At 39.6% G+C, this 15,886-nt stretch overlaps 1 protein-coding gene across 2 annotated transcripts in view; it reads right to left on the bottom strand.

Annotated features, from left to right (window-relative positions):
* The window catches only part of LOC118807881 (synaptogyrin-1-like), a 28,602-nt gene extending 12,925 nt beyond the window's left edge, over nucleotides 1-15,677 (bottom strand). For both annotated transcript variants that reach the window (XM_036570043.1, XM_036570044.1), the window contains exon 1: nucleotides 15,290-15,677. In XM_036570043.1, the coding sequence (XP_036425936.1) occupies nucleotides 15,290-15,388 (99 nt within the window). In that variant the 5' untranslated portion in view covers nucleotides 15,389-15,677. The remainder of the gene's footprint in view (nucleotides 1-15,289) is intronic.
* Nucleotides 15,678-15,886: the final 209 nt, after the last annotated feature.

Here is a 15,886-nt window from a genome sequence, read left to right as displayed (position 1 = left end):
TCCAAACAGTTAAATGCTTCTAAAAGAGACAGTTTTGCTGTTGCGATAATTGAAATTCAATAATTTGAAAATATTTTTTTTTAAATCCATTCATGGTGGAGAGCTACATGCAGGGTGTTGTGAGGCAAAATAGTTCCCCAAAAAACTTTTCAGTTTACTATTTTTTACCATCCTCAACATTACATATAAAAACATAGACATACTGTATATAGGTTCACTGATCATGTTGGTCAGAGAAAATGGAGCCCGATGTATTGCGTTTGTTGCTTTTTCATCTTATCACGGTAATGGGGGAGATGTTCTCATATAGTATGATAAACTACATACATACAAATACTTCTGAATAAAATACCATATATGGACGAAGCTTTAATTAATCAGTGATTCTACATTTTATAAGGTCATGAAGACAAATTCAAGGACGTGAACAACTTACATTTTAAAATAAACTCTGCTCCAACTGCTTTTTTCCACCATTTTCATGCTGTTTTTTCTCCTTCGCGTCATTTGTGCACAGAGAACTGTGGGTAACTGAAGGCCTGGAAGGATACATCCAATGCATCCTTGAAATCACTCCAAGGCTGCATTTCTAGGCTGTATACGAAGGGTTCTTCACTTTGGAATGGCCTGCTATGACGTAGCGGCCGAGAAATGCAGCCTTCATCGGCTGCAGCCTAGGCTTTGGAAGGCAGCTAGTGTCTTGGACTGAGACGCACAACACAATTCCAGCCAATCAGCAACAGAGGGTATTTGTGCTTGTGCACAGGACAGGGGGAAGCGGAAGGGTTATGTGCTGAACATGCACGGTCAGGAAGGAGAGATGGTCGAAAAACATCCGAAGAGGAGGAGATCTGAAGAACCAAGATTGAGAAAGAAGTTCTTAGATCAGGCAAGGGCATTTCTATGGTGGAGAGACCGTCACACAACTTTCATTTTTTGACATTTTTTGTTCCGTGGTCATCTCTGCGACTCATTGGGAGCGATGGAGAATTAAAAGAAAAGTGCTGAAAAAATAGGGATATGTTAAAAAAAAAAAACAAAGGCAATTGGTTTTGACTCATACATAGTTCCTATTTAAAGAAGTACTTAGAACAGGCGAGGGCATGTGTGGGCACTGGAGAGACCTCCCAGAGTTGATGGTGGGGCATTTCAATGAGAGTTGATGAGGCTGAAGTTGGCTTCTTACTCACATTTCACATTTCACCTTAAAGCATGAAGCAGTTCCATTCTGGCACCTACATTCAGGACTGTACAGAATTGAGGTCTAAGCCACAGTGGACCATGTTTGAGTGTTGCACTGTTGATCCGAGATTAATCTCTTGCTTTTTACAGCTAAAAATCTATTTTTTTCTCTTTTGGCCAAAAAGCATTTCTTGGCATTTCAGTGCATACCTAAAATATATATAAATATAAATAAATATAAGTTTAATTAACCTTTACACTGCCCTTTTTTCCACAAGCTCCTGCCCCCAAAATGTCCATGCACTGGCCTACTCATCACCATCTCTGCAGCATGCTTGGTGTGTGTCTGCATCTGTATTTGTGAGACCAAGTTGTTCCTGAGCTGTACGCTCACATGTGGTATAAAATTACCAGCCCTGTAAGATGAGAAATCTTCAAAGTAACGTGAGTCTGAATCATTTAGCAAATCTGATTCATTCAGTCAATAGAAAGTCATTGTGCTAATCTGAGGCAGCCTGTCAAGTGAAAACCCAAGCAAACAGAAGGCAACACCTGAAACCTGAAATTTGACCCTTTAATGTTCTACCTGCTGACCTATGAGAAGCTTTGGTGAGTGTCAGGTCCTAGACGCGAACTGCTATAATTCTCTGACCCTGATCTAAAAAATAAATCACTCTTCTCAAAAAGTGATAGTTTACAGAAGGATAGTTTGCCATAAATCTTTTGTTGACCAAATGCCTTCACAAACCCTCAATTATGGCTTAAAGGAATAGTTCAGCATAATTCAAAATCAAATACACAATTTCCCCTTCATGACAAAACATACTGTTAGTATGGTAACATACTGTTATCTATAAAATGGACAAAAGTACATCGTGTAAAACAACAGGAGCAGCAGCAATGAATCCTTATTTGTACTTCTGTCAATTTGTAAAGATACACTATATGGACAAAAGTATTGTGACACCTACATATTACACCTACAGGAGGTCGGGGTTCTGTGCGGGCCAGTCAAGTTCTTCCACACCAAACTCACCCAACCATGCCTTTATAGACCTTGCTTTGTGTACTGCGGCGCAGTCATGCCGGAAGAGAAAAGGGCCTTCCCCAAACTGTTCCCACAACGTTGCACAGAATTTTCCAAACTGTCTTGGTTTACTGAGGCATTAAGATTTCCCTGCACTGGAACTTAGGGGTCTAGGCCAACCCCTGAAAAACAACCCCACAGCATTATCCCTCCTCCACCAAACTTTACAGTTGGCACAATGCACTTAGGCAGGTAATGTTCTGCTGGCATTCGCCAAACCCAGACTCGTCCATCAGACTGCCAGATAGAGAAGCGTGATTCGTCACTTCACAGAATGCTTTACCTCTGCTCCAGAGACCAGTGGCAGCATGCTTACACCACTCCATCCGACGACTGGCACTGTGCTTGGTGATGTAAGGCTTGCATGCAGCTGCTCGGCCATGGAAATCCATGCCATGAAGCTACTGCCGCACAGTTTTTGTGCTGATGTTAATGTCAGAGGAGGTTTTGAGCTCTGCAGTCAGTCAGCAGAGTGTTGGCGACTCACTGATTCAGAGGTGTGTCCCAATACTTTTGTCCATATAGTGTATTACTACGTAGGCATGATTTGAGGAAAGTGTGTAATGATTTAGGCATGTGGTCTAAATTATGCTAATTGTAGAGATGAGTCAGAATTTTCACATTTTTGAATAGTCATGAATCGAATATCAAATTAAAATGTTAACGTGGAAACCAGCTTCTTTATACGCTTTCATATCTCAGAACCATGAGGTCTCTGAACTCTGTAACAGGGATTCACCATCATTTCTGCTAAAGAAAATTTGTTTCGAACATTTGAAAGAGAAAAAACGTCAAAAATACTGACAAAGGTTGAACAAACTTACAGCAAAGTGTCAAATGAAAATGAGAAACTCCTTGCGCTGCACATGGCAGATGCAAACATCAGAGTGAAAACAGAGTGAAGCTACAGCACATAGAAAATAGTGCAGAATAACAGGGATAAACATACAGCTTGAACTCATTTTACACTAATTAAATCTGCTTGTACAGATTTAATGGAATAAAACGTCAATTTAGTGAATTTATCATGTTTACTAAAGCTTAAAGACACCAGGTGAAATGAGCTGTAGATAATGAGATGTGGTTATGCTAGTAACAGGCTATTACAGGGACACGGGAAGTGGGGGGCGCTGAGGGGGCTGCAAATGCTAAAAACAATAATAATATTAATAATACAGAGTGTCTGCTTGTTTTTGAGACTAGTTTGCATTTTTCTATTTTTATTTATATATTTTAAAATCTGCAGTAGGGGTGCTCTGTATTTTATTACAGTGAGCTGAATCACTTCCCTCCACAACAGCTGGCTGCTTTGTGGATGCATCGTTAAAACGCGTAGTGTGTGTTCCAGAGTTAAATCTCATGCCACATAACAACAATTTGATTAGTTGCCGCTCAGCTCATTTGAATAAAGTTCGTCCAGAATTATAGAGCAGAGTGACGATGTGCATCAGTGCTCTGATGTGTCGGTTATATGTATATAATTTCATCTCTCGCCTCATTATAGTGCAGTATGACACATTCTGTTAGATGTAAATTTCCTTCAGGTCACTTAAAACACCCACATCCCTGGACTATTAGCAATTGTCTGCTTTTCTTAAAGACTCTAGATTAACTGCGTTTCTGGTATAAATCAAGCCACAACCATGTCACTTACTGTGGATCTGTGATTTGGGTCTCTGTTTAACATTGTACACTAATAGTAAGACTCTTAGGAGCACAGTTTTAGATGCTGCATGTTGTCTCCTTGACATGTCTGGTAGCTTGTGGAACTTTTTTTTTGGTCTTACAAATTAATGCATACAAATGTCCATCCCTAGCTACCTGGTGGAGTATTCATCTGTTTCATTCACATGACCTTTTCTGTGCAGTGGCCATATTAATGACCGTCTCTGTGCCTCACTGGGAGCGATGGAGGAGGGTTAAAAGAAAAGTGCTTGAAAAATAGTGACATGTTTAAAAAAACACGATTCATACGTAGTTCCTATTAGTTACTGATAGAGATGAGCGCTCTATCAGCACTCTATGAAAAAAATCATATTACGATACATTTTACGAAACACATTTACGATGACACTCTGATAAACAGCAGGGGACACTGCAGTCCTAATTTCCAGCTAGACTCAGCGTTAGAGTTGGCTGTCTAGCTAACTAACTTTAACATTAACACTAACATTATATTGTTTACGTATTTATACTTTAGCTGCATGTGTATCGTCGGTTACTTGGTCACAGATATGACAGTTGATTGGCAACCTCGATTGATTAGGTTAAGATTTCCTAACTTGAGATAAGATGCTGTAAGATTGTTGCTTGTGTAATCAACAATTATTTGTTAAGAATCTTATCTTGACCTTAACAGATCTGAACTTAGGACAAAAGAGAGGGAGTTTCTGTAATACAGCCCCTGGTCACTAAAACGGTAGTATGGTCATGCAGCAACATCACAAGCTTTCATTACTTATTAGCTACATTAGCCTTGTAGCTAAAGTGTGAACCTCAGACTCCCAAACAAGTCTTGGCTGATCAACTATATTTGTGGCACACGTTGTGTAAAGACGGTAAAGGTGGTCTGTAACGACAGAATGCACAGTAAAAACATACGGTTCCAGATTTTAAACCAAGGGCAGCAATCTGGCACTTTCTATGTAATACTGCCACATTCTCAGTAGGACTTGCTCACTCTTTCTCTCTCTCTTCCTCTCTGCCGTCTAACATCTTTGATTTTACTGATCGTATTGGCTCTGCATGCTAAGTCTCTGTCTATGGGTGTCGCTCCCATTGCGGCACTGGAGGACTGTGGGATAGTACGTGTGTGTGTGTGTGTGTGTGTGTGTGTGTGTCAGCAGCACTGCGCTGCTCTCGCTGCGTCTCAGTGGCTGTGTCATCGTGTTGTCATGGCAACATGCAGGCCTGGTAATGGTGGAGCTGAGAGGCTGTGTGAGGCGATGTCAGACTGATTTGTGTCCTGTTTTGGCTGTTAAGAGCTGATGGCTGATTCTGGATGGCGCCGCCTTTAGACAGTGAAATAAGACACTGATACACTTGCTTTTGTCATCTTAAAGAAAAGAATCGGGAAAAAAAATCTCTGCTGATCTCCACAATATTAGCAGAAAAGCGTTTTATCACAATAACAATCCAGCGTATATTTTGGTTATTCCATCTGAATTTACATGACCAAATCATAAGGCAAATTATTCAGTAACTGCATGAAATAAATGTAAATTTTTATTTTATTTTTTTTTTGTAAAAGTTCCCCTCAAATTAACAGAACATGTGTTTTATGATCATACACATATTGACATATGCTTACAATTTACTGCTGAAAGCCAAAAATCTTAGACGCTCTTCGTATAATTTTATAAAAATAATTTTTACAGAGCAGGTCACTGAAGAGACACCATCTGTTTATAGTTTATAGCCCAGATTTGTGGCAAAATGGGTCGACTTTCAGTAGACAAAAAAAAATTGTGAGTTCAGCTTCTTCTGTTCTAAGGGTTTAAACTTACATTACTCATCTATTTGACTGGAAAGAAGACAGTTACAGCTCTTATATGACACCCACATTTTGAATGCAGCTTATGAAATATGAAAGTTATGAAGAATATGACGAAGTGCGTTTTGGACCCACTGGTGGTCTCATGGAGTTGAAGAGGTTAAATATAATCATGTTACCCACCCCTAATTCACTCCAGTTCCCTTTTACACTGCATGCAAATTTCATGACGAATGAGAGACTCTACAACTGCTTAGAATAAAATCGCTAGAATAAACATTAACCAGAAAAAAAAATAAATAAAAAATTGAAAGGCAATTTTTGCCTTCTTCTGTAAAGTTTTGGCGATATCTGTTTTTCTTTGGACAGCAACGAAATATCTTCAGTTTTATAATTCAAGATCAAATAGTTATTTTTTAAACAGAAACAACTGAAATCATGAACCTAATCTTTGGCATCTATATACCTGTGAGACATGTGCACATGGTGGGGAGTCAGAATTCAACAAAGTTCAGGTACACAGTAAAGATATGTTAATTTTCTTAGTTTCATCATTCATAGTGTGTCATGTTTTAGTTTGATTGCCATATAGCTCCAGTCAGATGTGGCCATTTTACTGTGAGACATGCCTCAAGCCTTTTTAATTAAGAAACAAACGCTAAGATGAGTTCAGGTATCTATATATTTATAGAATCAGGCCCATCCCTAATGAACACTATATATAATACAAACTATAGCATTTTGGCTGTGGTAAGCATATTAGAAAATGTGATAACTGGAGAGAGGTGGGCAATCTGGCAATATTTTATCATTATCGTGATAAATTTTGTATTTGTGATAAACAGTATGCTTTTCTGAGCATATTTGCACATCATCCATATTTAAAGAACACTGTCCAACTGCACGTTTCATTACAAAGAGCAATCTTAGTCCTGTTTAATAGCAAAATGTTGAATGATAATGATTGTACTCATATTCATTTTTGGTAGCAGTTTTTAAATGTGGCACTTCTAGTGCATTTTGTCTGTGTGTTGAAATATGATTCGTAACATGTATGTCTCTGAGTAACATGGTGCTTTATATGGGAGAATTGGCATCCCCTACACTACAGGATGCTGAGTCATAACTAATGAACATGTTTATTATTTATGATTTGAAATTGGGGTGGCTAAAACTGGACTGTGAGTAACTCAGGGAGGGGTAAAAATACGTTTCTACATACCCCAAACCACAGAAACATCTGTGAAGGTAATTGTTGAAGATCTTCCTGAAATCATGACACCTTTTGCGATTGTCAAGAGGGGCGAAGCAACCTTAAAAACAGCCCAATAATCCTGTAGTGTGGACCAGGCATAACACTGCAACCCCTTTAGAACTGCATATCCCTCGCTCAGGCTAATCTCTTTCTCTCTCTCTCTCTCTCTCTCTCTCTCTCTCTCTCAGTGTCTCTCGCTCTCTCAGGATTGCATTATTGAGTGTCCTGTTGGCTGGGACAGAAGTAGTGGGTGTGTATTGAACCTACTGCAGTCTCTACAAGTAAACAACAACAACAACACAGCAAGAGACACACAGACACACACACAGGGACACACACACACACACACACTAGGGCTGTCAAAGTAAAAGAAGACATCCAAATATTCCTCGAATCCAAAGAAAAAATACACATTTGAATGCAGAAACTGTCTATTCAAATGTTTAAAGCTTCTCTTGTTCCAGTTATTTACTAACATGATCACAAATGATGGCTTTCAAACTGAGGGAGGAACATGCCACTGCTGACTCTAAAGAAAAACAGTAATTTACTTTGGCTTTATTTAGAGCTGTATGGGTGTTTACATACTACAAGGATATTAGCAAACATCTATTTTATGTTTTCAGTGTCTCAGACATTCTGAACGAGGCAACGTGTCAACTGTATAAACTGACTAACGCTAACGTGCAAAAATATAAGTTTGTATGTATATCCAATGAATAAGATGGAGATATTTTAGCACAGCAGCCTAGCATCGACTACATTTTCTAATCTTCCAGAGTACAATAAATATTTCATAATATATCAGATTTAAATATTGGTAAAATCTAAACATTTGTCCGACACCAATACTTTTGTCAAAGCACTTATCTGTCAATACCGATATGATTCCGATATCATCATGCATCCCTAGCTAATACCCCTCTGTAGTTGCTTTATGGAAAACAAGCCCATGCATCAAAGTCCTGCACTGGGACTTACAACGAAAAGAAAGAGTGTTTAAGTGGGAAAGTCATTAGTGAAGTGTTTACACTGGCCACTGTTGTTGTTTCCTAATTAACTGGGTCCTTGATGAGTCAATACTGAAGACAGTCTGTCAGGGAGAGATGGAGTGGCAGAGAGACAACACAATAAAGAGGAGGAGAGAAAGAGAGAGAAGAAAGAGGGAAACAAAGGGAGGAACGAAGAACAACGCCAGAAAAGATTATGTTGCAATTTAAAAGGATATTTTGGAGGAATTTAAACTGAAGTTTAAAGGGAATTTGTACAATCATCCCAAATGTAGCCAATCAGCCAAGACATGTATGCTGTCTGATGTTTGCTTCTGTAGTTTTGCACACTACACTGACGTGGTGGTGGTGTGTTAGTGTGTGTTGCGCTGGTCTGAGTGGATCAGACACAGCAGTATTGCTGGAGTTTTTAAACACCTCAGTGTCACTGCTGGACTGAGAATAGTCCACCAACCAAAAATATCCAGCCAACAGCGTCCTGTGGGCAGCGTCCTGTGACCACTGATGAAGGACTAGAGGATGACCAACACTACTGTGCAGCAGCAGATGAGCTATCGTCTCTGACTTTACATCTACAAGGTGGACTGACAAGGTAGGAGTGTCTAATAGAGTGGACAGTGAGTGGACACAGTGTTTAAAACTCCAGCAGCACTTCTGTGTCTGATCCACTTGTACCAGCACAACACACACTAACACACCACCACCACGTCAGTGTTACTGCAGTGCTGAGAATGATCCACCACCCAAATGGTACCTGCTCTGTGAGGGTCCTTGGGGGTCCTGACCACTAAAAGGGGGCTAACAAAATCTGCAGAGAAACAGATGGACTACAATCTGTAATTGTAGAACTACAAAGTGCACCTATATAGTAAGTGGAGCTGATAAAATGGACAATGAGCATAGAAACAAGGAGGTGGTCATAATGTTATGCCTGATCAGTGTATATCAGTTAGGCAATAAAAAAACAGCCAGTTCATTTATAGGGATTAAAAAAAGTTTTAAAAAAATAAATAATTATGACTGTTTTTGGTTACTAACCTATTATTTAGTAAAACACACACACATACACAAACAAATCCCATAGTTTGGCTATCTTAAAATGAAATAAAATACAATACAAATGAAATGTAGTGACTAAAGGGATGAAATATAGCTAAAAATACCTAATGACAGCAGTAGCAGTCATCTTGAAGTCTGCATTTTGTCTGGACTTTTGTCCAATTTAATAGACCTAAATATGTTTTGGCTGATCAACTACCTTTGACTTAATGGGAAATTTGAATAAATTAGATTTTTGGCTGAACAGAATCTTTAAGCACTCTAAGTAGTGTACACTTACTGCTTGGGGACGCAAGAGTCAAATCGGCAGATTCTGTTTCCAAACATGTAACCAGCAACTGGCCAATTTCTTATGTGTATTTTGGCCAATCTGTGATGTAGCAATAGGTGTTATGGGCAAAAATTGATATCACAGTATAACTTAAATTTCTGGCGGTTTTACATCATGGCATACCCACTATATGGGCAAACGAAGGTGGACACCTGACCATTACGTCAGTATGAGCTTGCTGTATATTCTATTCCAAAACCATAAGCATTAATATGGAGCTGGCCCACTCTTTACGGCTACAACAACCTCCACTTTTCTGGGAGAGCTTTCCACAAGATTTTAGAGTGTGTCTGTGGGAATTTGTGCTCATTCAGTCACATTCCAGGCACTAATGTTGGACAAGAATCATAATCAACATTCTAATTCATCCCAAAGGTGTTCACTGGGGTTGAGATCAGGGCTCTGAGTTCCTCCACACCAAACTCATCAAATCATGTCTTTATGGAACTTGCTTTGTGCACAGGGACACAGTCATGCTGGAACAGGAAAGGGCCTTCCACAAACTGTTACCACTAAGTTGGAAGCATGTAATTGAAATGTCTTTGTACGTTGTAGCATTAACGTCAGCCTTCACTGGAATTAAGGGGCCCAAACCCTGAAAAACAGACCCAGCCCATTATCCCTCCTCCACCGAACTTTACTGTTGGCAATATGCATTTGGGCAGGTAGCTTTCTCTTGACATCTGCCAAATCCAGATTCGTCCATCAAGACTGCCAGATAGTGAAGCATGATTCATCACTTCAGAGAGCACATTTACACTACCCCACAGTCCAGTAGCAGCGTGTTCTACACTACTCCACTTGACACTTGGCTCTGCTCATAGTGATCTTACGTTTGTGTTCAGCTGCTCAATCATGAAAACCCATTTTATGAAGCTCTCGACACACAGTTCTTATAGTAGTGTTGCTTACAAAGGCAGTTTAGAACTAGTAGTAAGTGATGCAACAGAGCACGTGTATTTTAAGCTCTACGCTGCTGAGCGCTCAGCGGCCCCGCTCTGTGAGTTTGCATGGTCTACCGCTTTGTGGCTGAGCTGTTGTTGCTCCTAGATGCTTCCTTTTCAAAATAATAGCACTTACAGTTGACCAGGGCAGATCTAGCAGGGCAGAAATTCTACTAACTGACTTGTGGCAAAAGTATGGTGATGTCCTATGATGATGCCACGTTTAATGTTACTAAGGCCCATTCTACTGCCAATGTTTGTCTATGGAAATTGTATATACTTTTGGCCATATAATATATTTTTTTTCAAATAAAACCATTTTAGATGCTTGAGTAAACCTATATTTGTGTGTTAAGGGTGGCTTATTATTCTGAGAGGTCTCTTCACTTTTTAATAAGAATCATTTTCAATAACCAAAGCAAATCAGAAATACATCCATGACTCAGCTAAACGGGATAACATTAGTGTGGTCTGCGCTTATTCATGGCATCCATGTATAACAGTTATGACAAAACCTATACACAAAGATCTTCAACCAGTACACAAGATAAACCAGTATACCGCTAACTACTACTGTAATTTTTTGTGCCGTAAATAGCGTAATGCACTCATGTTTGAATACTGCTGTTGCCAAAATGCCATAGTGTATTACACATTGTGCTAGCCAGTCTACTATCAATGTAGCACTTTATTTGCATATATAAGTTATTTATATTGTGACTTTGGATGATAAAAATTGGCCAAAAAAGTCAGTCATCAGGCAGTTTGGTAGCCATAAAAATTCCTGACTGGTGCACTCCTTCTTACAGCATGAATTTGACAAATCTGGCCATGCTACACTTAGCAGGCAGGAATATAAAACATGAACTTATAGGAGAGAGTACAATTAAACCTTAATTAAAACATTAATTCATTCTGTCAGTGTCCCTCTGAGTGTACTGACCTCAGTGATTACTCACTGAATGGTCAGAGGTTTGCACGGATGCATCATAAGCATCTCCACACAGCATGCAATGGCTAAATAACCAAGAACACTGATCAGTACTGATCTGCACAACTGTTTATATTTATATGTTTTCTACCGATTTACTGTTTTATATTACATATTGTTTACGACTGATGCAACATTTGTACCATTAAAATATTGTTTGTACTATGGATCATTCTACACATACTGGGCTTTTAACTGACTATGGGCTTTAGACTAAAATGACCCTATGACCCTATACCTTAATTCTGTTTGTTTTATTAAAATAAATTTCTGAAAATTCCATTTTGTCACTACCAAAGCAAGCATAACACTACCAAAACTTTACCAAATATTTCAGTATTGACTGTTTCAGTAGTGACAATTTTAGCTAATTATGAACAGAACTCAAAAATGCTATCTAGTATATGACTAGCAAACACAGCTTTAAACACATGTGCACACATACAGTCATAATATATTCAATAAAAAACAAAACGTCTACTTAATTGCAGAAATAATGTGTTTCAGTAGTGACAGTTCTTAATGTTCCACACTGATTTTCAGACTTTAGGACACATTTACTTCAAACAATGGAATCAAACTGCTCACCATGTGGCCATCACGGACAGGGAAGCAGTCTCACTTCCTGCTTTAAAATGTAGGGGTGTGGTTAAAATATGGCTCCACCTATGGACTAAAACTCTTTGTGTTTCGGTACTGACATGAAAACGTGGGACAACAAGTTTCTTTATTTAAAAATTATTCTCATGACAAATGTAAATCATTGAACTTTACTTAAAATAAATTGTATACATTTATTTTGTAGCTGTGGCCAGCTTTACATGTGGGTGGAATGTATGAGGCTGAGATTAGTTGGGGCTACAAGGCTAATATAGCTAACAAGTAATGGAATCTCATACCTCACTAATTAGCACTGTGCAAAATGCATGCCTAAATCTGGGATTGACATTGTGTGACATGCTGTTATTTATAAAGAACAGAAAAAAATATGTTGCATAATTAAAAGCAGCAGTAACAGCCATCTCAAAGTCTGAATTTTTGTCCCTTTACATTGATAACAGTAAGTCATACAGTGCCAGAAACCACATAGTCAAGTCCGTTTGAGATCACTGAACAACTCAATGTAGTTTGAAGCAAGTGTGTGATGATTCAGGCATGCAGTCTGCAAGATTTGTCTAAGTTTCCATTACTATATTACCCTAATATGTCCAGTGCTAAAACTACAGAAGCAAACATGGCCAAACTGTTCCTTTAACAAGGCACTCCTCGAAGACTCAACAAGCTCTCAGATGCTCTGTATACTTCCTTACTATCTTATAACCTAAACTGCTCATTAATTGGCCTTTTACTGTAAATCTCAATTAAACAATAAACAACAAGCCACCTCTGTTCAGCATCTGTCCTGTTAGTAGCCTCCTCCTGACCTGGACCCTCCCTGCACTGCTGAAAAGCTGTAGCTCCCTGGAGAAGGCCAGAGCACAGTTCATTTTCCTACTGATCACATACGCAGTGCTCGTATCCTGGTAGCTGTTATTGCCGTTGCTGTTTTTTCTCTTTGCGGTATCCAAACACCAGCTGCACCCAGTTCTGATCAGAGCTTCAATAGAAACTCACTGTTCAGCATTGCTTATGGCTGCAGGTCATGACCAACAACTGATTTTGTCCATTCTAAATGATATTGTGACTGCAGATGTAGTATGATTGTTACCAAAAACATACAACTGAAGTTAGTGATGCTTGAAAAAGTTTACTCATTTTTCACTAGAACACTTAGCTGATCTTAATAGCATCAACTATAGAGTTGATGTTCTAAGTAAAAAAGTTAACACATCCTCTACATTGAACACACTACTGTTGCTACTAGTTTAATGCACAATTACTCTTTATTTGCTGAATTTAACATATCAGGAAAAAATAATGCATAAAATGTGGCCTGTGTGAAAGTTGTGGAACATTTTATGTTTTCTGTCTTATGTTAAACAGAATGTCATAACAGAAACGATATATTCAGGTGAGTGAGATGAACTGAAAGCTTTACAGTAAAACTTTTCAACTTCAAACTCTAAACTCTAAGCTTACATTCAGTCCTCTTTCATGACTTTTATTTCTACATGCAGTTTGTGACTGCAAACATACATGTAATTGTGAGCATTTTTTCCTTTTCCGAGCTGGGTGTGAGTTTTTACCTTTTCATGGGAGAAAAAGTTATCTGCCTGCTCCTCCTTCTGCCGTGCTGTGGCTGCATTCGTTCACTGTTTACAAGCTCCGCTCAGAGGAGGGACTGTATCACATGAACAGAGCCTGACAGCGGAGTAGTAGCTTGTGAAAGCAGAGCTGATATGCACCTTGTAGTTTGATTACACTGCAGTGATGGTATTTAAACGTGTCCATGATAACATTACCATGTAGGCTTAACATTGCAGTATACCAAATTAACAAATACCAGCACATGACTGAGCATTTCGCAGCATTTGTAGCATTACATCTTTAAACAATGGTTAGTAGTTTTCTTTTAAGCATTTAGTAGCTTTCAAGCCAGCTGTATACATAACATACTTACTTACAAGAGATTTGTTTTGGTGGTAAAGTAGCCTTGTTTTAAAAAAAAACAGACTGTTCTTACTTGTCATGCCAGGATTACAGTCTAATAGCTTTCACACTACACATAAAAATGTGTAGACTAACTGGTTGTTTTGGATAGTCAAAAAACATCATGATCCCTGGTTTTTATCACCACCACTGTAAATAAATTTCAGCCAGTCAATTTCTCTCCAATGAACCATTTCACATTAAACCACTCTGAGTGACTTTGTTTACATAAAATTTTGAAAAGAAAATTGTGGAATACCCCTTTAAGTGCATCACTACAGGGTTGTCTCATCAATTTGCTACATGGACTGTCCTTCTCTGAATGTCATCTCGGCTACATGACCGTTGCTTCTCTCTCACACACGCTCTACACACACTCATACAGTGCTAGCTGCTACGCTACTGCTGCCAAATTATAGGGATGGTTTCCTGGCACAGATTAACCCCTCAAACCCCAATTCAGACTTCAGTTCCTTACTCACAACTAGCTTAGATATCAGTTTCATAGTCATGACATAATCATTTATAGCAGTTACTGAACAATAGGTCTTAAGATTAGTAACTGAATAAATTAATGATTAATTAATGGGAGATTCCACAGATTTTTCTAAATTTCTGTATAATTAAATTGTTAAGATGCAAACAAAGTCATTCAGAGTGGTTTGGTGTGAAATGCTTTGTTCTAGACAAACTTACCGAGTCAGAATTGTTCACAGTGGTGGTGATAGGAACCAGACGTCTGAAGAGTGTAATTCTTCTGACTAGTTTACCACTATTAACACTATTAACATCATTACATATACAACTCAGTAGGTTCAGTGGTTGTTTTTGATGGGAAATAAAATTGATATATTTGTATTGTAGACATTGTGAGACCTGGTTCCTATCACCACCACTGTAGAGGAATCTTGAGTCAGTAAGTTTCTCTAGAATGGAACATTTAATTCAATTTTAAAATTCGGTGGATTTTCCTTTCAGTCTGGCTCTACGCTGTTCTGTTTAGCCGGAGAACTGGCCCAAAGTGATTTAGACCTGTGAATATGTTGTTTATAAAGATATACACTTTCAATTATGCCTGAAACCTCAGGAAAAATAGCCTAAATCACTCAGGCTGATGGCCTGGGCTGTTTATGTTTCCCCTTAACGCACTACTGCAGTAGCTACGGACTGTCCTGCACTTGCTGTCCTTTAGCGTGTTGACCACCCTGGCTATATCCGGCCACACACACACACACACACACACGCACAGGCTCGCCATGTGTCAGCCTAACCCAGGCATGCATTAGCATCGTGTGTGCGTGTGGGTGTGTGCGCGCCCCTGTGTTTGTGTGTGAAGGCCACCACTCACCCAGGACACCATGCGGAGGACGGTGTGCGGCTGCTGGAAGAAAGTGATGGGGTCGAAGGCTCCACCAGCCTTCCCCGCTCCATACGCCATTCCCTCCATCTTCTTCCTCTGATGCTCTCTCTCTCTCTCTCTCTCTCTCTCTCCCTCTCTCTCTCTCTCCCTCTCTCTCTCTCTCTCTGTCTGAGATGCTCGTGCTAAAATGGCCTCGCGCCGTTAACGCCTCCTCCTCCTCCTCTCCTCTCTTCTTCCTCCGTCCTTCTTCTCCTCTCCTCTCCTGTCCGGCTCCTCTGACCCTCAGCCTGCTGCCGCTGCTAATGCTCCTGCTGCGTCTCCCGGGCTCGTGCGCTGTGTGCTGAGTGCTGAGCGCTTCAGTTCGCCGCGAGCCCGTCCCCGTCGGCTCGCGCTATACCAGAGAAGACTGTGTGCGTGCGTGCGCGAGCGTGTGCGTAGTGAAGGAGTTTCTGGTGCGCTGTGCTTCGCGCGCTGGCTTTGCTGGACTGGAGGCCGCTTTTATTCCCATTTTAGGCAAAATAAACACATTTTAATCGCTGAACTTCCCCGAACACTAAGACTGACAGAAATGTTAGTATTCTCAAA

This window comes from Colossoma macropomum, unplaced genomic scaffold (assembly GCF_904425465.1).
Source record: "Colossoma macropomum unplaced genomic scaffold, Colossoma_macropomum, whole genome shotgun sequence".
Taxonomy (NCBI): domain Eukaryota; kingdom Metazoa; phylum Chordata; class Actinopteri; order Characiformes; family Serrasalmidae; genus Colossoma; species Colossoma macropomum.
This window is presented reverse-complemented; position numbering and strand designations above follow the sequence as displayed.